Below are 24,836 nucleotides of genomic sequence, written 5' to 3'. Positions count from 1 at the left end.
GTTAAGAAAATTGTGGCATTACCAACAAGCACAAAAAAAGAAGGTTCATGTCCACATAATGCAGAAAATTAAGACTTTTTATACTCTGGATATTATAAAATAGCATTTGGTCCTTTACAGATGCCTAACAAAGACCTTCTTTTATGTTGGACAGCTTTAAAGAGCTCTAATATTTGTTTTGGACCACCCTCTCTGTTGACACACACCGACAGTGCTTCAGGAATGTTACAACAGGTGGATCACACAGCACCTTCCACACAATGTGTCTTTCTTATCACTCGTTTTCCACATGTTCATAGTGTGTGCTTCTATCTAGCTGACATACACTCAATATACTCCAGCAGCAACTTCAAGCCTGTTTTTTTACAACAGCATTATCAGGTCACAATGTACACATGCCTTGTTCTGACTGTTTCAAGAATATGCATTGCACAAGTTGACATTTTTAATGGCCCATCTTTTTGGCTTATCTTGGCTAAGTGTGATGAAGTTAAAGGCTCTGCACCAATTTGCAAAGGAAATTATCTTGTCGCCCTTTTACTGCATGTAGAATTCATGAGGATCCTCAGCTTTGATATTCTGAATGGAAAACATTATCTAATACCTTTGTATTAAAAGTCATGCCTTTAGATAAACATGTTGGAAGCTAAATCTTTGATAATAATACAGAAGGTCAAATAATAGTCACTTTGGTTTCTCTTGGGCTTTAATGTTAACATTTAACTCTTTTTCAATAATCTTACCATCTTCTCATAGTGAAAAGTGTGCTTTTAGCCTAACTGTGCACAGAAATTAACACCACAATAGACAGAAGAAGAACTTGGTGAGAACAGCAGAGGAGTTGCAAGGATCCTGCTGCTTTTTTCATCATGAAAAAATGGCTAAAGACTATAAACATGTATGTTCTGGCAATGATAATTAGCAACAAAATATATTTTGCACCGTGTACAATGTTTGAATAGTTGCAGATTTAAACCTTAACAAGTATGACTTTTGCATCATAGTGGGGGGAGGATATTTAATTGTGTTGTCAAAATCATTTGTTTTTTTCTTTTCCCCACGCCTTTGTATGCGTTAGTTTATCTTGGTCTCAGTGCCTCTCATGACATAGCAGCACTAAACCCTGACCTCGCCTATCACTATTTACTGTAACTGTTAGCTGCTGATGTCACTTTTAGAGTATTTTTACGCCACCGACTCGGTCCAACCCCTTTTATGTCTTCCTGTACTCCAGTTTTCTTTCTCCGCCTACTGCTGCGGTTACCTGGTCAAGTGTGTGGGGTGGGGGGACTATAAATGTCTAAAACCCTCTACTCTGTTCTGAGAGGGACACAAGACAGTCACAACCTCTGTGCTGGCAGATATAGGGTCACAGAGTATTTGCTGTGGCTCCACAACAGTTACTGCTCATCATTCATTCTGCAGCTCATCAAAGACTGAGAGTATTAGCAACGGGAGAACAGCTGAGTGGCTGCCGTTAAGGGATCAGCCATGCTTGGAGGCGTCTATACAAATTTGTTGGTCACAGTGACTTTACTCTTCTTCTCTCAGACAGGGACTCAGTGCAGGTGGGTCTAAAGATGATTCAAATTTTAACACATTTTAGCTGATAGGTGGCTCTTTAATTTTGCTGAGGGGAAATTAATCAGATTTTGTCATTAAATCACTCCTGTCTTTTATGAATTTATGGCATAGTTGTTTTAAAAGCAACCTGTGATTGATGTCACCTGTTTTCCTTTTTCAGAGCCGAAAATGACTTCTCATTAGTTCCTTTACCAGAGTGGAGGACAAATTCGGGTATTTAGTATTATATCTGCTGAGACCTCACTAGTATTGTCTGAATTCAAATTTGTCAATTTGTCACAACAATAAGAATTTAAATAAACACACAAACTGTACATAATATTATATCTAACCCCTATTATTTTTTCCTTGCATAGAATATGTTACACAATGTTTTTATGACAGACAGAAGAATCTGATTTGTGACTGGACAAGGAGCCAACAAAGAACAGGTACAGAAGGAAACATTTACTGCTGAAATGGATTTGGTTAATTAAATAATGCAATAATGAAATTGAAAGCCAAATGTATTTTAAAGTCATCACAACAGCTCAATTCAGTTCACTCTGACACAGAGCGATTATTTGCCTGTAGTAACCTTTCATTTTGTCCCTCCCCTTTTGGAGGGGATTTGGTACATCAGTCCACAGTTCTGTTTTAATCTGCAGGCTGTGACTGTGTCCGTGCCTCGCTGCATATCGCTAATTGATCTGAAGCAGGCTAATAATCTTTTATAGCCTGGTGTTCTCCCAGGGGCAATCAATGCAAAGGGCCTGCACTTGAGGTTGAAATTAAGCACAAAACACTCTAAACAGCTATTTTGCATTCAATGAAAACTGCACCACAACAGATGTACTTCTGGTTTTACTGCAATAACAAATGCAAGGAAATGGTTTTCCATTTCTGGTGAGAAATTATGATTCAACATAAAAGCCCTTTCCTAACCTGTGTAATTAAAAAATATTCTACCATTTATTTTGTGTATCAGTGAGTGTCAGGTCAGGGAATTTATAGTTTAGAAACAATCCCTACATCAAAGCTATAAATTAGGTCAATATCTGTGACAGCTCTAGCATCTAGTGTATTACATTATCTTATTGTTCTTTTCACCTCCAGCGGATGTTGCCGTGAATATTTTAGAGAGTGGTCCACTGGGGCCCGAGGGCGAAGCCTGTCTAGAGTTTTGGTACCAGGCCCTAGTTGCAACTAATGGGTCTGAAGTTCGAGCTCTCCTGAGGACCGGTACTGATCTGGTAGAAATCTGGACCTCTCCCGCCCTCCCCAGAAGTTCACAGAGACAAGTGTTTGTCCCCCTGACACTCAACAAACCAGTGACTCAGGTAAAATAAAGAATTTAACCACAGATTTATAACTAAGCTGTATTGGCATTTTTAAAATATAAAATTGTAAATATTTAAATAGATAATCTGCTTTTACATTAGGTTGTACTTGAAGCTGTGTCCATAGAGGGACAGATCACATTTAACAGAATAGGTATAAGAAGAGGCTCATGTGGTAAGTATTATTTTACTTTTCTTTTTATGTGGTAAGAACCTGCTTTGGTTGGAAAAAAAAAAGAAAAAATCATACTATATTTAAGTATGTATGTTGATAACAATGTTTATGCAATACACAAACCATTGCTATCATAACACCTTTCAGATTACTGTCAGTGAAACTGCAAAAGATCACAAAACCCTTCTCAAGCTCTAAATACATAAAATATTCTTCAATTTATCAGGTTCACAATTTCAGTAAAACAGAAAGAATGATTTTCATTCTTTTGATTAAACAAGGAAAACATGAATCAAAGTATCACTTACATGAACAATAGGTTGGTTAATTAAGATAATTAAGAAAATGTTTTAAAATTCATACGTATTAACACTGAACATAATGATTCATTGATGTTACTAATCAATCATTCTGAGCCAAATTGTGTCATTATAAAGTGATTGTTTACTCATTCATACACCTCACAGGACCCCAGTGTGAATCTAACACAGAGTTATGGCCAGATGAGTCCACCCGCTGCCTCTGTTCTGCTGGCCAGCTCTCCTGCGCTCCCTCTCCGTGCCCTAAGGGCCAAATCTGCGGCCCTCAAAGAGGAAGCTCCAGTGGGATTTCCACCTCTGGGACATGTACTATACACAGTTACACAGACTGCAGCACTTTTGATGGGGTGCTGTTCCGCTTCATGGCACCCTGCACCTACATGCTGGCTAAGACCTGCTCACCCACTGAGGCCCTGCCTATGTTCAGTGTGGAAGTGGTCAATGAGCAGAACGGGAACTTATCTCTGTCAACTGTCCAGCAGGTCAACGTGGACACAGGGAACTTCAGAGTGTCCCTGGTGAAAAGGCAGACACACCGGGTTGTGGTGAGTTACTTACTGAACAGACACAGGATTTTAGGAAGGCACATAATACTACTTTTGAAGACAATGGTATTTCTCATTGTTCTTAGCTAAAAGAGACTTATTTGTGAACCAATCCATCCTCAGATATGTTAAGTCAAACAATGAATTAACATGCTGGTATTCTAGAGGCCATTTTATTCCTTTAAAACATACAGCATTCTTATTTTCTATTTTACATCGGTCCCTCCATAAAAACCTAAATACTGTGTGTACAACTTCAGTTTTGAGGCACCTGTTATGAGCGTTGAGCTTGGTAATGTCCTGGATCAAGCACTTCCCATATCTGCAGCCCATTCTACTGATAAACCGTCATATCATAAAGTGTAGAGTTTAATGGCAGAATGTCCTGGAATTCCTGGAGGACTTATCAGTCTTATCAGTTCTCAAAGATATGTCTATCTTCAGAATGTGGCTTTTTATGCAAACTGTAAGACAGAGTGAGTCAATATTGCTGATGACAGTCTGTAAGTATAAAACTGATACTCTTCTACAGGTTAATGGGATCTGGAGGAAGCTTCCGCTGAGCCTCAGCAGTGGCACGGTCAACATCACGAGCAACCCCGCTGCTGTTGTACTGGGAACCAGTTTTGGTCTCTCTGTTTCATATGACAGTGCTGGTGCTGTACACGTCACCCTGCCATCCACATACTCAGATGAGGTCTGTGGTTTGTGCGGCAACTTTAACCACCTCAGAGGAGATGACTTCCGTAAGCCAGATGGAACAATTGCCCGAGATGCAACAGATTTGGCTGAGAGCTGGCAGACTGGGCAAACCACCCCCTCCTGTGAAACTATTCTAGTCCCTCATCAGTGTGACCCACTGGAGGAGGCGGAGTATGCCAGTGAGCTGTACTGTGGAGGCCTCCTCTCTAGTACTGGGCTCTTTGCTGGCTGCCAATCAGTGTTGGGGGCAGAGGGTTACTTCAGGGGTTGTGTGTTTGGCATGTGCTCTACTCATGGTGACCCAGCGGTGCTGTGCGAAACATTACAGGCCTACACTGATATCTGTGAGGAGGCTGGAGTCGCCATACCCATATGGAGGAACTCCACGTTCTGTCGTATGTTACTTTATTGCTTTCAGCTTTCATTTCTCTTCCTCCTACTACTAAAATAGGAGAAACAGTAGCAAATAATGACTGCAATAACACAGTAGCATTAAGGCCATGCTCTGTCCTCTTTCCTCTCTTTTCTTGTGTCCCCTCAGCCCTTCAGTGTCCTGAGAACAGCCACTATAACTCATGTGCTGATGGCTGTCCTGAGGTGTGCTCCAGTCTGGATTTAGCTGGCTCTTGTGGAAGCTGTGAGGAAAGATGTGAGTGTGACTCTGGCTTCAAACTCAGTGGGGGAAAGTGTGTCCCAGCAGAGGACTGCGGGTGCTGGTATAATGGGAAACACTATGAGGTACGTGAAGTAGATGAAAACAATGTCACGTTCACCTATTAACGTCCACAAGGCTATCATTTATTTACACAATTTTCGTCTTCCTGCAGAAAGGAGCAACATTCAAAGAAGGAGAATGTGAGCAGCAGTGCCAGTGTATGGGTAATAATAATCTGTGGTGCACCGCAACACAATGTGCAGACAATGAGGTTTGTAAGGTAAAGGATGGGGTCAAAGACTGCTTCCCTTTCAAACCTGCCACCTGCAAGGTGTACGGTGATCCACACTACATCACCTTCGACAATGTGGATTATGACTTTCAAGGAGGCTGCAATTACATGCTGACTACAACATGCGGGGAAGAAAGCCCAGTCCAGTTCACTGTGATCGGACATAACATGCATCCTCCCCTTCAGAACTTCACCCGCTCCAAGCTGGAAGCTGTAACTCTGCAGATTGAAGATTTTTACATCACCCTGAATCAAAGTGGAGAGGTCTATGTAAGCATGAAAACTCCTCACAATTCTCTCTATCAAGCAATCCCAAATTTCTACCAATTTATATATAGAAAATGTGTATGATACTGAACAGCTTCCAGTCTATGACTTGTAAATGGCCTTTTACTGGAGTGTCAATGTTCAGTATTATCTAATGTAATTCATTAATGGCAGTGGCTGATTACTTTAGTAGCAACACACCCATGTTTATAGGGGTCAGTACTGTGCGTCAGGTCATTAGAGGAAGTTACTTGTTTGTCCTCTGGGGCTTGCAAGAATACACAAACTAACAGCTGACCCATTTTACTTTGCCCTGAACAGCTATTTGGAAGCTAAATGGTTGCACTAACTATACCAGTAGAAAAAAAAAAACATTAAAGCTTGTTTGGGATTTAAAAACAAGCAGTTCTCACAAACTCATTACAAATAATGGATTGTCCTCTCTTTAGGTGAATAACAACCCTGTCCGACTCCCATATTCCACCAATGGAACATACGGCTCAGTATGGGTGAACGTGAAGATTAATTATATTATCTTGGAGACGACCTTTGGCCTCAGAATGTTGATAGATGGGCAGAATAGGCTCTTTCTGCAGGTGGATGAGCGCTACAAGTATGAACTGTGCGGCTTGTGTGGCACCTACTCTGGATACCAGGACGATGATTTTGTAACCCCAGGAGGTCAAAACGTTACAGAGTCATTTGAGTTTGGTGACAGCTGGAGGGTGCCGGACAATAAACAGTGAGTTATTTACTCACTGTGCTAATGCACTAAACTCTGGAAAACATGATACCTGTTGAACATTAGGATGTTAACATTGTCATTATGAGCATTTTAGCATACTGAAATTAGCATTTAGTTGAAAGCTCCTCTGTGCCAAAGTACAGTCTCACGGAGCTGTGGTCATAGCCATAGACTCTTTGTCTTACCAAATAATTTCTGTCTGGCTTGTCTGATAACTTTATACATAACCAGATATATACACAATTACCAGATTGATAAGATAATTCCCAGCAAGTTGAGTTGCACCATAATTCCTAATGTTTTGATCTCTATTTCATTGTCTAAACCTTCTCCTCCAGGTGTACTGCTTATCCAAATAAGCCAAGGCTCTGCAACTATGACGAAGAGAACGAGGCCTACAATGAGTGTAACATACTACTGAGGGACGCCTTCAGGCCCTGCCACGAAACCATTCACCCAAACATCTACCTTAATAGTTGTGTGTATGACTATTGTGCCACGAATGGTGACCAGCACACCCTATGTGAATCTCTGAAGTCCTACTCAGCAGCATGCGAGGTTGCAGGAGTGGAGCTGCCCCCCTGGCAGACAGGCACAGCCTGTGGTGAGTTACATGCGTTAGATAATGAAAGCGTTAATCTGTGAGAGGATATGTATGTGTACTGATACTGGTATTGATTAATTAACTGGCACATTTTATTTTTTTGCAAAAATAAAATGTGTTTCTCTCTGCTTCCGCTTTTCGTTCAGGACCGGCCTGTTGCATATGCAAACTAGGCAGCTGCCTGGGGCCCCAACCTGAATGATTCTTTTTGTTTGTTATTGTTAGCAAAGTCGGAGAAATTCAGTGGTTAAGATGGGCAGGGGGAGGCCTAACACAAAATATTGCCTAGGGTGCCAAAAGGCAAAGATGGTAAACTCACTTCCTTTTTTTGTTTTTGTTTGTTTGTTTGTTTGTTTGGCTTTTTGTTTTGTTTTTGTTCCTATTTCAGCTGACCCCCCAACCACTTCAACTCTTCCAACAACTCCACCTCCTTCTTCTCCAACACCAGATCAGACTTGTAAGAGCATTCAGGGATGAGGTTTATTTGTTACTGGTTTGGAAAATCAGTGGCATAATCCAATTTATAATCAATCATTTCAAAAACAAGTATTACATTTGACTCTGCTTGCCTCCTACCGCAATAAATTTATAGAGGTTTAATATAAAAATGTATTTGAATATATCTGAATAACCTTGGTGTAATTATCTACAGATTGTATGAAATAATGTTTTAACTTAAATTCTGTTTTTCAGACTGTAACGTTCCTATAGATAATTAGTTCATAATACTTTAACGTTATACATTTCCATTGTGTTTATATGCTTTTTCTACTGTGTTTATATATTTTTTCTTAGTCTGTCCCATGAACTGTGACTTTGAAAAAAATCTGTGTGGGTGGGAGCAGCTCATACAGGACAGTTTTGATTGGACAAGACACTCCGGACCCACCCCCTCAGACCTAACTGGGCCAAACCAGGACCACACTACTGGAGGTAAAACCTTGTGTCCGGCCAAACTATTACATCTGTTGGACTTCTGTCTTTGTTGTTTATGAGTAATTGTGCTTTTGACCATTTCTCTAGCTGGTTTCTACCTATACATTGAGGGAAACAGTGTAACCCATGGAGACTCAGCCCGTCTGTTGAGCTCGGTGTGCCATTATAATGGCCCACTTTGTCTGCACTTCTGGTACCATATGTATGGTTCAGCCACAGCAATGGCCCTAAATATCTACCTGCTTAAAGAAAATAAAGCCACCAAGCTCTGGTCCATGTTGAACAACCAGGGGCCAGAATGGCATCCAGGAAATGTTGACATCAGAGTGTCTGGTCCTTTCCAAGTAAGTCTGACTGGTTGAAAGTTGCACTACCTTTTTGAAAAAAACAATTATCTTTTTCTGTACAGTGAACATTCTGTACACTTTTTTTCTTACCACCCATATCAGATCATAGTAGAGGGAATTCGAGGCTCTAACGCTCAGTCAGATGTCGGCATAGATGACATTTCCATCCGCTTTGGCTCATGCTCAGGTGACATTCACCTCTAACAAGAGGGACAAAAAAATTTTTGATTTGATGATTGATATACTGTACTGTAACATTTTTACTGCTGCTAATAAATTAAGGTCTCATTTATTATCATGCCTGATATAACAGCATTAAAAAAAAGTCGGTAATCACTTCCTTTAGGTAGCTTCCCTGGTCTGGTTAGTGGAACTGAGCTTCCTTCCACAACTGCAGAAGTCTCCCCCTCACACCCAGGTAAGTACACAGGAAGCTATATTTTATGGGTCAGTTGTTTCTGCATCGGAAAAGCAGAAGTTTGGTTACCAATTAACATTTATGCCTAGTCCAATAAATACTGAATGTGCAATTTGTAATGGTGATTGAAGGTTACAGATTGTCTAATTTTTCATGAAGCTGCATGAGTGTTTCAATACTGAGTCCATGTTAATTTTTTGCAAATGTTTTCCTGTAGTCTGCAGTCTCGACTGTAGTTTCAACAGCAACCTTTGTAGCTGGAATCAGATGGTGACAGATGCTTTTGACTGGACATGGCACAGTGGTTCCACTCCCACTCTGATGACTGGGCCCTCTGCTGACCACACTGGTGGTAATACACCCTTTCTTCATGTGACAATTGAAAAGGTGACAGACAAACAAAACACCATGGAAAGTGTGTCTGATAAATTTAGTCTTTCCTTTCCTCTCGTCTAGATGGTCACTACCTGTACATCGAGGCCAGCAGTGTTACACATGGAGACACAGCTCGTCTCATCAGCTCTAAGTGCTCTGACTCTGGTCCTCAGTGTCTGCAGTTCTGGTACCATATGTACGGCTCAGCAGATACAATGGGCCTCCATGTTTACCTGTTCCAGAACAGAGTGACTGATGCTGTCTGGTGGAAGAGGAATGACCAAGGAAATATGTGGCATCTGGCTCAGGTGGACATCACAACAACCGGAGCTTTTCAGGTGACTCATCTCACACCAGGGACTCAGCTGATGCACAGCCTTTGGTTTAGTAGTGCAATGCTATTACATAATATGTTCTGCAAAATTTACTAATGAATTCCATACCATCATTCAGATCATCATTGAAGGGCGCAGAGGATCTAATGATCAGTCAGATGTGGCCATAGACGATGTAAAGCTTTATCGTGGTCCCTGCTCAGGTAAGAAACATGCATACAGAATAAGTAACTGTAAACCTTTAAAACCTATTGCTTATTTAAAAAAATGTGTAGCTTATAATATTTTAAATACAAAAAAAATAAGCTTTTATTTTACTGTTGCAGATCGGACAGGTGGTGCGACAACAAGCCCTCCTAAACCAGATGGAAACAACACGGCTCTACCAAGTGTCCCTGTGCCAACCACTGTGGATCCAGAGCCCCCTCTGGTCAATGTTACAGCTCAGCCCCCAACAACAAATATCACCATACCTCCAACAGTGGAAGCAAAAACTGACTTTATTAATATGGACAATGTCACTGAAGCTCCACATAGCAGACCACCACCACAACAACGAGGTACAGTAGTAATTCCACCACGGCACTTTAACATCCTTGATGTTGGCAGTTTTTGTTATTTCCAGAATTGCCATGTCAGTGATCTCATAATATTTCTAACCTTTCTTTCCAGTATGCCAACTCCGCTGTGATTTTGAACAAGATTTATGTCAGTGGAGTCAACTGCTTGCTGATGTTTTTGATTGGACAAGGCATAGTGGCTCCACTCCCACTATGATGACTGGTCCTTCCTCAGATCAGACCACAGGAGGTAATTAGCCTTCTGACACAAGCCAGGTGTAACTGTATACCACGTAAGATAAGAGTTTAACTTTCAGAGAAAAAAAAACCCAGCACACTCTTTTAAAGAGTGACGTTAGCCTCAGTCAACCTCAAACCTGTGAAAATCCCATTGTTAAAGCAGTTCTTCCTTGTCAAACCAGAATGGCAGCCTGATAAAGAAAAATATCTCATATCAGGAACAGTGTTTATCAGTCTGTCATTCTCCAGATAATGTTACAGCGTAGCTGCTGCTTGCAAATAAAAGTCATTTTTTGGTTTAAAAGTCATTTGCACTGTCAACATTTAGCCTCCAGTTTCTGCTGTAATAGGTCATACCTTGAACATAGAAGTAAATGGAAAATCATCTAAGAAAACTATACACTATGTGTTACTTTCACTAACCTAACTCTTATGCTCTTATCCAGATGGCCACTATCTTTACATTGAAGCAAACAGTGCATCACTTGGAGACACAGCTCGTCTCATCAGCTCTGAGTGCTCTGACTCTGGTCCTCAGTGCCTGCAATTCTGGTACCATATGTACGGCTCGGCAGACACAATGGGACTCCATGTTTACCTGTTCCAGGACAGAAAGGCTAATGCTGTTTGGAGGAAAAGGAATGACCAAGGAAATATGTGGCACCTGGCTCAGGTGGACTTGACCACAACTGGAGCTTTCCAGGTGAGTTACTTATTAAAAATGTTTCTTTCTCCAACCTAATGTTAGAAAATTGCATTGCAAAACAATAATATTGTGCTACCTGAAACATTAACAGGACCTTTGGATTGCTATGCTGTAATAGGCATTAACCTGTGCACTTGTTTTTAGATAATTTTTGAGGGGCGGAGAGGTTCCAATGATCAGTCTGATGTGGCCATAGATGATATATCACTTCACCACGGACACTGTGGAGGTGCTTCTCTCCTTCTGACATTTTGCTTAGTCCAAACACAGTATAACTGAAAACTGGTGTGACTGACTTGACTGTGAAATGTTGTTACAGACCTGGCTAAACCCACAACACCTGCTCCCAAAACCTTGGACCCAGTAGCAACAGAGGGTCCTGAGCTTCCTCCAGCAAACAGCTCATCTGCTGCACAACCAACAACAACTTCGTCAAAACCACAGTCGACCACTACATTTACAACAATGACCGCCACAACAACAGCAGCCCCAACTAACTGTGATACACAAACCCCGACAAAACCATCAGCAACAACTAAGCCCCCATACACTTCACATCCTAATGGCCCACTGACCACAACACCTGATGCTCCAACAACAAGACCACAGCGACCAGTAACATCAAGACCAATAACTACAGCTACAACTGAACCCCAAACCACAGCTAGACCCCACCCACCCACAGGGCACCCAGGACTTGAAACTTCAGAGCAACCAGAACCTGAAACAACAGCATATAGTGAAGAACCTCAAACCACAGTAGGACCCAATCCAACAGCTAGACCACAACCTCCAACCACAGCTGGACCACAACCTCCAACCACAGCTAGACCACAACCTCCAACCACAGCTGGACCACAACCTCCAACCACAGCTAGACCACAACCTCCAACCACAGCTAGACCACAACCTCCAACCACAGCTGGACCACAACCTCCAACCACAGCTCAAACTGAGTCACAAACAACAAAGAGACCACAACCTCCAACCACAGCTCAAACTGAGTCACAAACAACAAAGAGACCACAACCTCCAACCACAGCTGAACCGCAACCTCCAACTGAAACTCAGCCACAAACAACTACACCACAACAACAAACCACAGCTCAAACTGAGTCACAAACAAGACCACACCCTCCAACAACAACTGCTCCACAAACAACTGCTAGACCACATCCTCCAACAACAGTTGGACCACAACCTACAACCACAGTTAAACCCCAACCCACAACAGCTACACCACAGTCCACAAAAACAGCTAGACCACAACCCACAACAACAAATAAACCATATCCACCAACAGACAGACCTCAGTCTACAACTACAGCTACACCACAATCTACAACAGCTAGACCACAACCACCAACAACACCTGTGCCAAGTAAGTTATACATTTGCATTTTCCTACTTAATGAAAAACTTTAAACATGGACTGGGTTTCCACTAATGCATACTTTACACCTCCCATGTATAGGTGACAATGCCAAACGTCACTTGTGAGCTAAAATTAAAGAATAGCTCACAAATTTACAGTAGATAGAGTGTATACAACAATTGCATAGACCTGTTTGATTTGTCATTTTATGCTTGTATATATGCTAAGTATATACTGTCTATCTTTCTGTTTCTCTCTAGCACCCTCTTGCCCAGGGAATAGTCATTACACCACTTGTATCCCTGCCTGCAGCCCAACCTGTACACACCTGAATGGTCCACCCCAGTGTAGTGACAGTCAGAGTTGTGTGCCCGGATGTGTATGTGACAACGGCTTTGTGCAGAAACGGCAGCGCTGTGTGCCTATCCAAGAGTGTGGATGCGTGGACAAGAATGGGACCAAACATCAGGTGAGAGACAGTTCAGAACGACTCGTCATCCACAGATCATATACAGTGTTATTGTACAGTGTATTTTCAAATACCCGGTACTACTTTCTGACAGCCAAAGCATTGCATGTGGACAATAAGGTCTGAGCTGTGTGATTTACTTTGTCTTTCTTGACAGTTTAATGAAGTGTGGTACACCAATCACTGCAGTCAGAAATGTGAATGTGAGGAAGACAATGGCGTGGGGAAGATCAACTGCGATGACAGAGATGAATGTGATGGAAATGCTGTCTGCCTTCAAAACGACAAGGGCGAATATTACTGCAAGTCTACAGGTGCTGTAAATGCCAAGACTTAACTTTGTGACATATCTAAACTATGTTACATCTTCCTCACTAATTTATGAATTGCTCTACAGGCTTCAGTGAGTGCACTATAAAGGAAGACCCTCAGTACAAAACTTTTGATAAAATGAAGCATGACTTTGAGGGGGAGCACTCATATGTGCTAGTCCGGACCAACAATTTGCCAAGTAACCTTCCAGATGTCTACATTGAGGCCAGCAACACACGCACAGTAGAGGATGAAGATGACAGTCAGCAGCATGGCGACAGTAGCAGTGAAGAAAACAACAGTCGCAGCATCAAGGATGAAGATGACAGCGATGAAGATGATGATGATGATAGTGAAGAGCATGAGGAACACCACAGACTACAAAAGCTTAAGATCAGAGTGTACAATCACACTGTGGAGTTCAAGAAGAATAGAAGGCTGGTTGTAAGTATCAAGGCCATTTTTAACAACACACTGTTGCCATCTCATTTTCCTGTGGCGCATTTTCAGCAGACGCAATATTAGGTACATGGGATTATTTCATATTTCTGCCCGCCCACAAACATTTGTGAAAACACCAAGGGAAATAAACCACACTCCTTCACATCTTTTCCTTGCGAAAGTACTGAGGCAGATGATGTGCCATGTGCTTAACTCTGCTCATATTATTTCCTTATTGGCACTATTGTTTGTGTATTTGTATACAAGAGACAGAGAAGGAGATAATATGAACTACATAGACGTACATATGTCTATATATATGAATGCATATATATATATATTTCAAAAGGAGTCCATTTCCTGAATCCAGTTTGTATCAGGTGACAGTTACTCTTGGGAAACATCACTAGAACAATATCTCAGAATTTAAGAGCTTACGGGCATAATCACAATAACTTTGCTATCCTAAGACTAGCTGAGACTGATGGGAATCTCATTAGTTTTGCAGGTATTTGGCCATAAACCAAAGTATTGGACAAATTGAAATTTCATCCTGATAGGGACATGGAACAGTTAGGGGATCACCAAAGTCAGCAGGCCTAAATAAGTGAGACCTTTGGTGTTGTGGGGGTGCCAGAAGAAATGTCAGGGTCCAGAGTCATTAGGAATTATTCTGTGGGGACCACGGATGCAACTGATGTAAAAAAAAAATTAATCAACTGTTAGGGGACAGCCAAACAAAAAATTGTTTTGTGAATCCCTGAAAAGAACATACATAACTGTACAAGAATAAATACTAGTTCAGACAGTTCTACTTAAATATGTCCCACTGACAGATCCCCCACTCTTATCTCTCTCCAGGTGGATGGAAGGAGAACTAATACTCCTGTTTCACCAGCCCCAGGTCTAAACATCCGGGAGCATTCCTCTCGCCTCTACCTGAAGACTGACTTTGGCCTCTCAGTGGAATTTGATGGACACAGCACAGCAGGTAACTCATCTTCACCTTATGAAACATGACTAACAGACATATAAGTAGTCCAGGAATCTTTAGGATTCATCACCAATTCTTAAATCACAATTTATTATCTGATTCAAAAATAACTATTTCGTTTGTCAATGAAATAGTTATTTTCTGGGAAACAGTGAATTAAGTGACATTGTATTGTTGATGTTATTCCTGCAGAGATCATTCTACCACACATATATAAAAGGAAAGTCGGGGGTCTGTGTGGAAACTTTGACAGTCAGAAGCGGAATGACTGGATGAAGCCAGACGGCACAAGGGCCCGGAGCGTTCAAGAGTTTGGAGAGAGCTGGAGAGTTTAAATATCAGATGGATGTAAGGATGAGACACAGCACTTAAAGATAACCTGTGGAGGTTTAGTAGAAATATTACTCTCTGTTTACAAGAAAACTCCACATTCATAATATCTGTCACCTTGGAAAATGAGAACAGACAGAATTAATGCTGATTTTATTTTTAACTTAGACAACAAACCTGAGCTTCCATACATGACTCGGCACAGTAAAAAAAACAGTAAAAAAAGAAAATCACAGTAAAAAAAAAAAGTCATGCCTACATTTGAAAGCTTTCAAGTCTACTTTTAAAAGCCAAAATCTTCATTACTTTTCTCATGAAAACTTTGCAGCCTGTGACAATATATCAGACTTGTCACATGCACACTATTTATTCAAAAGTGATCTGTGCAGATGCTGTATCTTCCACAGTAATGGCCACACTGAACAAAACATACAATGCAGTGTGTTTAAATAATGAGAATGCGCGACTACACTTGCATTATTTAGCACTACCTGAAACAGTTGGAAAGAGATCAAATGTGCAATAAATGCTTATTCAGAATGTTGCTTCACTTGGTCATAATGTGTATTTGAATGGCAGCACCCAGGTAGGTTTTCTATTGAATCTTCACTGCTCTAATAAAGATGCACTGTGGTTAAATTTGTGTCTAGTCATTTCTCAGTGGTAGCTACAACAGCATTCCTGACATATTTACAGTCTGACAGTGTGAACAAGAGGAACTGGAGAAACTAATCATTAGGGAAAGAAACTGTACAGAACTTTTGTAACATAATATTGTAATGTGAAGACAAGGAAGGAACCCCCCCACAAACAATAGACTTAGTCTTGACGGACTGTGTGTCTGTGTGTGTGTATGTCTGTGATGCTCATATGAATGTATAAATAAGTCTTGGCTACACCTAACAGCCACACTGAGTCATGGGTTGCTCTCCACTGTGCTTCTTTCTCCTGCTGGTGTTGCTACCTCTCAATGATGGTGAGTGAAACATTACCGCATTTAATACTGAAATAAAGTCATGGAATTTTCAACTTTTTCTCATAATACAAAAAAAAAAATTGTTTAACTAATATAGTTACGTAGGATACAAATTTTCAACAATTAGGTATAATTAAGATAGAACAAACACAAATTGTTGAAGCTTGATAAACAATGATTTGACTGTTGTTCTTTGACCTGTTTTTAAAAAGCTAACTGACTGCCAAATTATTTAATAATCAAAAGACTAGAGGACTCAGATGATTGGATTATTTCAAAGAATAATGGTAAATTAGTCAATGCTCACAAGTGCCATTGTCAATTTAAAAAAAATAAGCCCCTGCTGGACCAGGTTATTATCCTTGCTAAATCACTGCCTCAATTTATTAGAGGTAGCAAGTAAATAGTATCCTATTAACTATTGAGAGATAATTTATTAGTGCTAATTGTACTGACCTCAGTGTGAAAATTATCCCCATAAACAAATACATAAACAGACACCAAGAATAACAAATTACTAATTCATTTTTTATCTATGTTAATGAGATGCAATTGCCTTTGTTAAGTCTTCACAGTGGTATGTGAAACTTGCTGAAAATTGTTATTCATACAGAAACGGGTTACAAATTACATCCCTCAGTCTAACAATGATTATTATGAATATGTAAGTCATGTTGTTCACACAAAGAGCTCATTCCTTGAACAAGTATTTGCCTTTTGAAGTGTTTGTAATTTGTGTCTGTAGTTTGTTCCATCAGACCTGGAACCTAAATTTACTGTTAATGAACTGTTGTGGTTTAATGGGGTGGATGCAGCTGTCTGAAAAACTGCTTTATTGCCCACTTTTGTTGTACCAGACAATTCATCCATGACAATGTATCCATGTCAGCTACCCCTCTCGAGCCAAAGCTAAAAATAAATGTAGTTTTTTTTTTTGTGAATTCAAATGAAATGTTGACATGTTGCTGTCCCTTTTAATTTTCTAGCTCAAACAGCAGTTCCCAATACCACACCAACAGGTAATATCCACAGTGCAACCCTCCCTGTTCCCACACTCCTCTAGTGCAACATGTTCTCCATCTACCTCTCCCCTGCAAAGATTAGCAACATCCCTTTCACGTACATTCGCTGAATCTGGAGGGTGTTAGCTACAACTACTGCTCCCACCAGAACATCAGCACTACCTGCTGGAGAACAAGTTGCATTATGCTTGACTGCTTGATTACTGTTTGTTCAATAATCATGATCTTGTAAGTGACCAGATCTTAAAATAACTTGTAGTTTCACTAAGACGAATTTCTCCACGGGGGTTAATAAAGTATCTCTATCTATCTAAGACAGCTGTGTCATGTGTGCTACAGGTTGTGCAGGCCCGCCAGTGCTTTGCTGCCGTGCTACAAACTCCAGCTGTTCCAGAGGTTGCTTCTGTGATGAAGCCTGCGTGACATTCAGGGACTGCTGTGCTGACTACAGGTCAACCTGCACATGTAAGTGAGGGTGAATGCAAAAATTAGAAAGGTACACATTTTCAAACATTTGGTATCAGAATTTGAGATTGAGATTAGTTTTAAGATTTATAGTGCAAATCTTTTGTCTTGACCACTACTCCGCCAAGCAGATCCAACACAACAAGCAGCAGTGCAACTTCTACACTACTGTTTAAGATCACATTCAGTAGTGTAGTGCAACTGCACGGCCATTATTTTTGCTACTACAGGAACCATCCTCACAAGCAGTCGTCCATCTTCACCAGCAAATAACAGCACAACGTCGTCACTCTCCGTTCCGACAGCACCCACACACTCTGATACAGCAAACAAGTAGTAATACTTGATCAAGCATTCCCAGTCTTTCTTATTCCAGCAACCGGTACAAAAAAACAGAAGTACATCTGCACAGACAGATACGACTGCATCTTTATCATCCACAGTCTCTTCAACAACAGCACCCAGAACAACAAGTAGCAGTTATACACCTGCACTACTGGATGCGAGCACAACCTCAGAGCCCATAGTGTCTTCAACTATAGCAACCAGCCAAGAAAGCAGCATTACTACATCTCCAACAGCAGATGGCCTCACAGTCTCCACAACTACAGGTTGGTCATTATGACCTGTGCTGAATAACACTTCAGGCCTTTAACAGTTTCAGCAGGAATAACACTGACAAAAACTTGTGGTTACAAGTAGTGTCACATCTTCACCAACAGAAACGGGCACCAACCAAAACACAGATTCCCAGACCACCACCAGCTCAAATACAGGTAGTAACTGACATGGACTTCTGTACTTCACTGATGCAGGTACCAATCTCCATGATAAAATACATTTTCATTTTCACATTTCTTTTTTTTTCAGACTACCAAATAGTGACTGTTCACCTAAAAGCTTCTGTTTTATCCACTGAGAAAAATAAAGCTATGATTTCAAAGACTTTAGCTAATGTAAGCGCAAACAACCTTTGAATACGCATCATAATGTTACAGTATCACAAAAAACATGTATTATACACAGCTTTGTCACTAACCAGTGAGTGTCTTGTCTCATACAGTATCTATCCGAGGCCCTTCTCCAGCAGAACTGTAACGGCTGCACTTTGACCATCAGACACAACAAACCCACCTGAGAAATGGCCTGTGTTTCAGCCAGACAGACAACAAGACTCCACAGCTCTCAGAGACACCAAAATCATTCATTAAATCAAAATAAACTGTTAAAGAACCACATATTCATCAGCACTATGTGTCAAGAGTCAACTAACAGGCTGTGCAGCCAAAAACTGATGAAGGTGGTGTTGTTTGGCTGGATATAAGCAGTTGTCAGTGCCACTTGATCAGCAGGTGTTCTGCTTAATCTTCACTGCAATAAAATAAAATATGCAACACGATTAAATGCATGTCACTTTTAATCTGCTCACTGGCATCTCAAGTGCAGCTGCAACAGCATTCCTTAAATGTCTACAGGCGTAGCCCATCACGCATCAGGAACTCATCACGGAAATAATTGACAGGAGCTTTTGTCACATGACAAGGTAACTGATTTGTTTTTGGGACTGGGATCTTGTATGTCAGAAGCGTTGGCCACAGTTAACTACACTCACCAGTCAGACAAAGTCATGGGTTGGTTTGAACTGTACTTCTTGCTCCTGATGGGTTTGCTGCCTCTCAACAGTGGTGAGTAACTACACGCAGTCAAATGTGTTATTTAAATTTTGACAGCAATGGCAGATGATGGTGAGTTAGGGCTTAGTGCAAAAGTGGTGGCAATGACAATTTGTCTGAAATGTATTTTCAGACAATAACACATCACATTTATAACAACAACAACATTTGTGCTTTTTTCATTGGATTGGATCATTTTTGCTGAACTTTTTGTGTTTGGCTTGCTGTAAGTTCCTGAATTGTTGATTGAAAATTGAATTTATAGATATGCTGGTTTAAACAAAAGGGGGATTGCCATGCTTTGAGTAAACCTTTGCTTTGCGAGGCGTATGTTGTGAAGTGTCCGTTAAGCCTGGAATGTGACAGTTCAGCTGTGGCTGGGTATGGACCTACTTGTCTGATGCCAGATCTCAGATCCGCTTTACACGGTTTTCAAATTAACCTGTTTCTCCTGGTCTCTCCTGTGGTCGGGCCATTGCGTGAAATTACGCAGAGGCAAAAAAACATCTCTCTGACTCAATCATCAGTTTGTATTCACATTTAGGTTTGGTGCCTCACAAAACAAAGCAGATTTAGTAGGAAACTCAGCTGTGAGACTTGAATGTCAGACAAGGAAATGCTGCACATTTTACCGTACATTTGTTAAAAGTACCAACATATTTATCATTCAGGTAGATCATTTTCAGCATGGTGATGAAAAGATTCCAAGCCCACATGCTGTGACTTGGTATCTAAAGTGATTGTCCAGGAACCATATTACAGTAGGTGTGACGCAAGTGAAAGTCTATAACCTGATATGAATCAAACATGTAGTATTAGCCTGTTCACTTAACCAAAAGAAGAAAAAAAACTACATTTAATGGGCAGTTTATTTCCTGCTCAATATTCTGCCACAAAAAAGCTGGTTTAGTGAAACTCTGGGCCAGTTATTGTGCATTGTGCACTGCTGTTTCCACTAGCAGTGCACAGCTGCTAAATTATGAGCACAACTGTTGAAACTTCAGTTGGTTCACTTATATCCAGGACAATACATAACCATCATAGCCTGTGCTTTCTACACTATGAGGAGCTGACTGGGGCTTCTACGAAAGAAAGCCGACCCTAACACACATGGACGAACATATACACACATGGATAAATAGTGATGTCGCTGTTTAGCAGTCTGACATAGGCTGTTAGTGAGTGTATGCGCACATTCTGGCTAATTCACTCAGGAGAAGAGGCTTATGGTAACAAGACAGACCTAACTACCTCTCGTAAAGGAAAGTCTTGTACTCAGCAAAGGTGAGAGAAATATAACATCAGTACCACAACTGAATGTTTGCGAATGTCTATGGCAAAGTGATTGTTACAAGCCAAACTAAATGGTTGTTAGATAACTCCATCACTACGCATTAATTGTACATATAATGTACAGTAATTTGTACATCATCTGTACGCCTTCATAGATTTTCTGACATTACTGTCACACGATAAACCTGAGCTATGTGACAGTAAAGTACAGAAAACTGAATCTGTGGTGGTCACTATTGACTGCAGTCTCATACAGTAGCACTTAACAGCAATGCACTTGAACATTGGAAAACAAATTACTGCAGCAGTTTCTGTGTTTTTTGTGATTTGTTCTTGAAGGACAAAAACCATAATGAACAGACACTTTTACTGTGACATCCATGTCAGTACTGTTTTTTTTCTTCACGCTATTCCCATGAAATAACAATAACCTATAACATATCTTAATTTCTTTGGTTAACTAAGAGCCCTCTGTCCTCAAATATAATTCCCTCTAGCAGCAGACACCAACACAACTTCAGCAGCCACAGTCTCTGCCGCTGAAACATTCAACACAACGAGCAGCAATACAACATCTGAATTCATGGACTTGAGCACCACTCCGGCACCCACGGTTTCTGCTACAGAATCCAGCAACACAGACAGCACTACTACACCTACACAAGTAGATGGGACCCCTGCCTCAGCATCAACAGTCTCCACAACTACAACAACCAACTCGATAAGCAACAATGCAACTTCTGTAACTGCACCAACCAGCCTGCCAAACACCAGTGCTACACCTACACTAGTTAATGGCAGCACAGCTTTATCATCCACAGTCTCTACTACAAGACCACCCAGTATAACAAACAGTAGTACTACACCTACACAAGTAGATGGGAGCCCTGGCTCCACCACTACAACAAGCAACACAACAAGCAACAGTACAACTTCTGCAACCCAAGTCCTTTCAACTACAACACCCAACACAGCAAATGGTAATATTACATCTACACCGACAAATATTAGCACAGCTTTAGCATCCACAGACTCTGCTACAACAGGAGCCAGCACGGGCAACAGCAGTTCTACATCTACGCCAGCAAGCCCCAACACATCTTCACCGTCCACAGTCGGAGGTTGGTTATTTTGATTTTCTGTGCTGAATCTTGTTCAAAAACTCAACACGGCCTTCACAAAAGCTGCATCTCCTCTTCAAGTCAGTGATGAAAATATGTTATTTATTATTTGTCAAATGTAAATAATTAGCGTATTAACAATGATCCACTGCAATTCAGCAAAATCTGCTGCCTCATCTATCTGGCCGTTCTGCATGTCTCAGCCTCTCACCATATTCCAGTGCATCATTGTTGTATTGAATCTTCCAACCCCCGTGCTGCTCAGTTGTTTGCACATGAGTAATCTTAATAACAATGTGCACACTTACATTTGTAAACTAGTTCAGAGCAGCGTTGATGTTCTGTTTCCATATAGCTGTGTTGTGTGTGCTACAGCTTGTGCAGGTCCACCAGTGCTGTGCTGCCTTGGACAGAACAACAGCTGTTTCAGAGGCTGTTTCTGTGACGAGGCCTGTTTGAGTTTTAGGGACTGCTGTCCTGACTACAGCGCCACATGCTCACAAAGTAAGTGAAGGTGAACACCAAAAACAGAAGGGTACTGCATTTTGAACATATGGTTTGAGAGTTTAGATTTACCGAGAAAATCATTTTTCGTGACTACAAATCTTACTACTGCACTGCCAAGCAGACCCAACACAGCAGGTAAAAGTACTACATCTACATTGGCAGATATCAGCACAACTTCTACACCTCCAACGACAGCACCCAGTTCACCCACACCAATGAATATGAGCACAGATGACGCCACACCTATCGTCTCCAGAGCTACAGGTTGGTCATTTTGGCTTTGGCTTGCTGATTCACCTCCTTTGGCACGCTTTGGCACCCTCAGGCCTTTGTTTCCTTGTTCTCAAAAGCAGGAAAAACACCGACAAATACCAGTCTATCTGTGCATACCTGCATTGTCTGTATCTGCGTGATAAAACACATTTTCATATTCTCCTTTTTTGAAATTTTCCAAACAGTGACTGTTCGCCTAAAGGCTTACGTTTTATCCCAGAATCAGGGAAATAAAGATGTGATTTCAGTGGCTTTATCTGGTGTAAGTACAAATAACCTTTAAAAATGCATCATAAAATTACAGTATCACAAAAAACATGAATTATATGTAACTTTAATCACTGAGTGTTTTCTCTCTCACAGAATCTATGCAGGGCTCTTCTTCAGGAGGACTCTAATGGCTGCACTGCAGCAATCAAAGGCATCAAACCCATTAACTAAGCCTGTGTTCCAGCTAAAGGAAGCATGAATGTGGCTGCAGCTGTGCTGTGACAAGACAGACTGCACAACTCTCAGAAACAACAGAACCATATGTTAAATCTAAATAATCTGTTAAAGATCCTACTTTAAGCCTTGAAGGGGGGGCTGTGGTGCTGGAAGTGGTGCTTCTTGCCCATTTAAACCACAGAGTTCAGTTGAATTAACTCTGAAAACTAAGCACTAATTTTAGCAGGGGCACGGTTCAGAAGCCAAGTCAACAGGTCACATTATTAAAGTATAGGGTCAAACAATGTGTCACATTTAGGAGAATGTTAACAAATTCAATTGACTCACTGGTCGTTTGCAAATGGTGAAAATGTCTTCAAATGTCTTGTTTTGTGTGCGAGCAACAGACCAAAACGTGAAGATATTCAGCCCATTCTCATAAAAGACAGGGGAAATCTGAAAATATTCAAACTTGAGAAACTGGAAACACAGAATTTGGGCAATTTTCTCTAACATTATTGCTCAGAAAAGTTCATTTGTTATCAGAATTGCTGCACATTAGTAATTGGTCATGGACTTATTTCAGTTCAGCAACAAACAGTCAACACAAAATATCAAAATTAGTCAAATTTAGGATGGCATTTGGAGAACACGATTATGTTCACATCAAAAAGAAACCCTTCATATATCTGAGATACACAGTCTACATGTATTTATGTACCATTTTAGAATACAAACCTATACTGTATTATAAAGCTTGTACTGTGACACAGGTACTTATCACAACTGAAATTAAGAAAGACATGTATGTACACATTAAAAAGTCTCAATCAATGCATGTATCAAATACATGACTTACTCAATCTTAATATGTGATTGGGGATATAAAAATACCCCACAAAGCTTAAAGTATTATACTTATTAAAGATGACATTACAGCACAATTTGAAAATAAAATAAAGGACGAATTAATTCATACAAGCAACCACAACAGACCTTTTACAAATAAAACATTAACAAGTGAAAGACCAACAACAACAAGAAAGCAAAATTGGAGAAGTTCCATATAATTGAATTAAACCCTGGTAAACTATGTCCCTGCTGACTGTGTGTGTGCCGACTGCAGCAACAACTCAACCGCTTCATAGTACACAACCGCTTCAGAGTCCAAGCATCTAATCACCAGGAGAGAAATCAGCAAGAAAAGAGACAGAAACAGGGTTTAACGTTATTTGACTCACGCTGTTCGACGTAGAAGCTCATTCTCTTCTCTTTCGTGTTTCTTTCACGGAGGCGAAGAGGTCATTGTATTGATGTCGCATAGCGTTAGTGTCCCGCTGCACAGGCTGCTGTAGTGGTCGATCAGTTTGTTGGTTTGTTTGTTTGTTGCCGGAAGTCCTCATATCCTCCCTCCATTATTGGTACCGTCGGATGGCATTATCGGGAACACAGGAAAACAAACAAACAAACTAACTAACTAAACAAAGTTAACTTTCTGTTCTTTATTGTGGGGTCACGGCGCGATTGTTATCTTGCCTCACGGATCACTTTAATTTCTTTTCAATAAATATGTCAAATTTTTTCCCCTCCAGGGTGCAATATAATGTTTGACCAATCAAATTCAATGAGATGTATCAGCCGGGGGGGGGGGCGCTGAGAAGTCCTAGATGGGAAGTTTGAACATCTATAGCTCTGAGACAACTGAGTTAAGTCTGATGAACACTGTGATTCACTGTGTGAATGTACCTATTAGTTGTAGTTGTTGTTGTTGTTGTTGTGCTGATTATTTGCTATTATATTGATTTTACTTACTTGGTGATATTATCTGTTCTTATTTACTAATACAGTAGCAATTTTGACCAATCAACAAATCAACCTAATCCTATATGGTGATTTGACATCTTTGCAGTTTGTATTGTTTTACATGGAGATTGATGATTCCAGTGCCTATGTCTTGCAAATATCCAGTACAGTATGTTTAATGCACAGTCTCACTGTATGAAAACAACTGGGTCACAGTCTGTTGGAAAGAAA

The 24,836-nt window shown here is 40.7% G+C and overlaps 2 protein-coding genes across 5 annotated transcripts; both read left to right on the top strand.

Annotated features, from left to right (window-relative positions):
- The first annotated feature begins 1,339 nt into the window (after positions 1–1,339).
- On the top strand, positions 1,340–15,685 carry LOC121193642 (zonadhesin). 2 transcript variants are annotated; one of them, XM_041056044.1, is made up of 29 exons: positions 1,340–1,568; positions 1,745–1,797; positions 1,941–2,015; positions 2,680–2,903; positions 3,006–3,078; positions 3,546–3,943; positions 4,476–5,040; positions 5,187–5,383; positions 5,473–5,862; positions 6,309–6,601; positions 6,943–7,208; positions 7,597–7,665; positions 8,004–8,141; positions 8,232–8,488; positions 8,594–8,678; positions 8,838–8,909; positions 9,127–9,261; positions 9,366–9,622; positions 9,738–9,822; positions 9,946–10,179; positions 10,292–10,429; positions 10,866–11,122; positions 11,270–11,354; positions 11,445–12,506; positions 12,761–12,969; positions 13,127–13,283; positions 13,367–13,725; positions 14,584–14,713; positions 14,909–15,685. In XM_041056044.1, the coding sequence occupies exons 1-29, from the start codon at positions 1,492–1,494 to the stop codon at positions 15,049–15,051; spliced, it is 6,483 nt and encodes a 2,160-aa protein (XP_040911978.1). In that variant the 5' UTR covers positions 1,340–1,491; the 3' UTR covers positions 15,052–15,685. The 2 variants fall into 2 exon arrangements, with proteins under 2 accessions (XP_040911978.1, XP_040911979.1); XM_041056045.1 differs by lacking the exon at positions 7,597–7,665.
- Positions 15,686–19,086: 3,401 nt separating this feature from the next.
- On the top strand, positions 19,087–24,836 carry LOC121193643 (cell wall protein DAN4-like). Of its 3 annotated transcripts, none has more exons than XM_041056046.1 (6): positions 19,087–19,194; positions 20,973–21,596; positions 21,972–22,100; positions 22,266–22,367; positions 22,562–22,638; positions 22,740–24,836. In XM_041056046.1, the coding sequence occupies exons 1-6, from the start codon at positions 19,137–19,139 to the stop codon at positions 22,815–22,817; spliced, it is 1,068 nt and encodes a 355-aa protein (XP_040911980.1). In that variant the 5' UTR covers positions 19,087–19,136; the 3' UTR covers positions 22,818–24,836. The 3 variants fall into 3 exon arrangements, with proteins under 3 accessions (XP_040911980.1, XP_040911982.1, XP_040911981.1); XM_041056047.1 differs by having other exon boundaries at positions 19,096–19,194; positions 20,976–21,596; XM_041056048.1 differs by lacking the exon at positions 22,562–22,638.

The sequence above is a fragment of the Toxotes jaculatrix genome, chromosome 14 (genome assembly GCF_017976425.1).
Source record: "Toxotes jaculatrix isolate fToxJac2 chromosome 14, fToxJac2.pri, whole genome shotgun sequence".
Lineage (NCBI taxonomy): Eukaryota > Metazoa > Chordata > Actinopteri > Toxotidae > Toxotes > Toxotes jaculatrix.
The sequence above is the reverse complement of the archived record's forward strand: the minus strand, read 5'-3'. Positions and strand labels throughout refer to the sequence as shown.

Excerpts from the sequence above, each read along its gene's own strand:
- LOC121193642 (XM_041056044.1), top strand. The coding sequence starts at position 1,492 with ATGCTTGGAGGCGTCTATACAAATTTGTTGGTCACAGTGACTTTACTC. Across the intron at positions 8,679-8,837 it reads CCGCTTTGGCTCATGCTCAG|GTAGCTTCCCTGGTCTGGTT; the intron begins GTGACATTCACC and ends CACTTCCTTTAG. Across the intron at positions 10,430-10,865 it reads CTCAGATCAGACCACAGGAG|ATGGCCACTATCTTTACATT; the intron begins GTAATTAGCCTT and ends GCTCTTATCCAG.
- LOC121193643 (XM_041056046.1), top strand. The coding sequence starts at position 19,137 with ATGGGTTGGTTTGAACTGTACTTCTTGCTCCTGATGGGTTTGCTGCCT. Across the intron at positions 22,368-22,561 it reads TATCGTCTCCAGAGCTACAG|TGACTGTTCGCCTAAAGGCT; the intron begins GTTGGTCATTTT and ends TTTTCCAAACAG. Across the intron at positions 22,639-22,739 it reads TTTCAGTGGCTTTATCTGGT|AATCTATGCAGGGCTCTTCT; the intron begins GTAAGTACAAAT and ends TCTCTCTCACAG.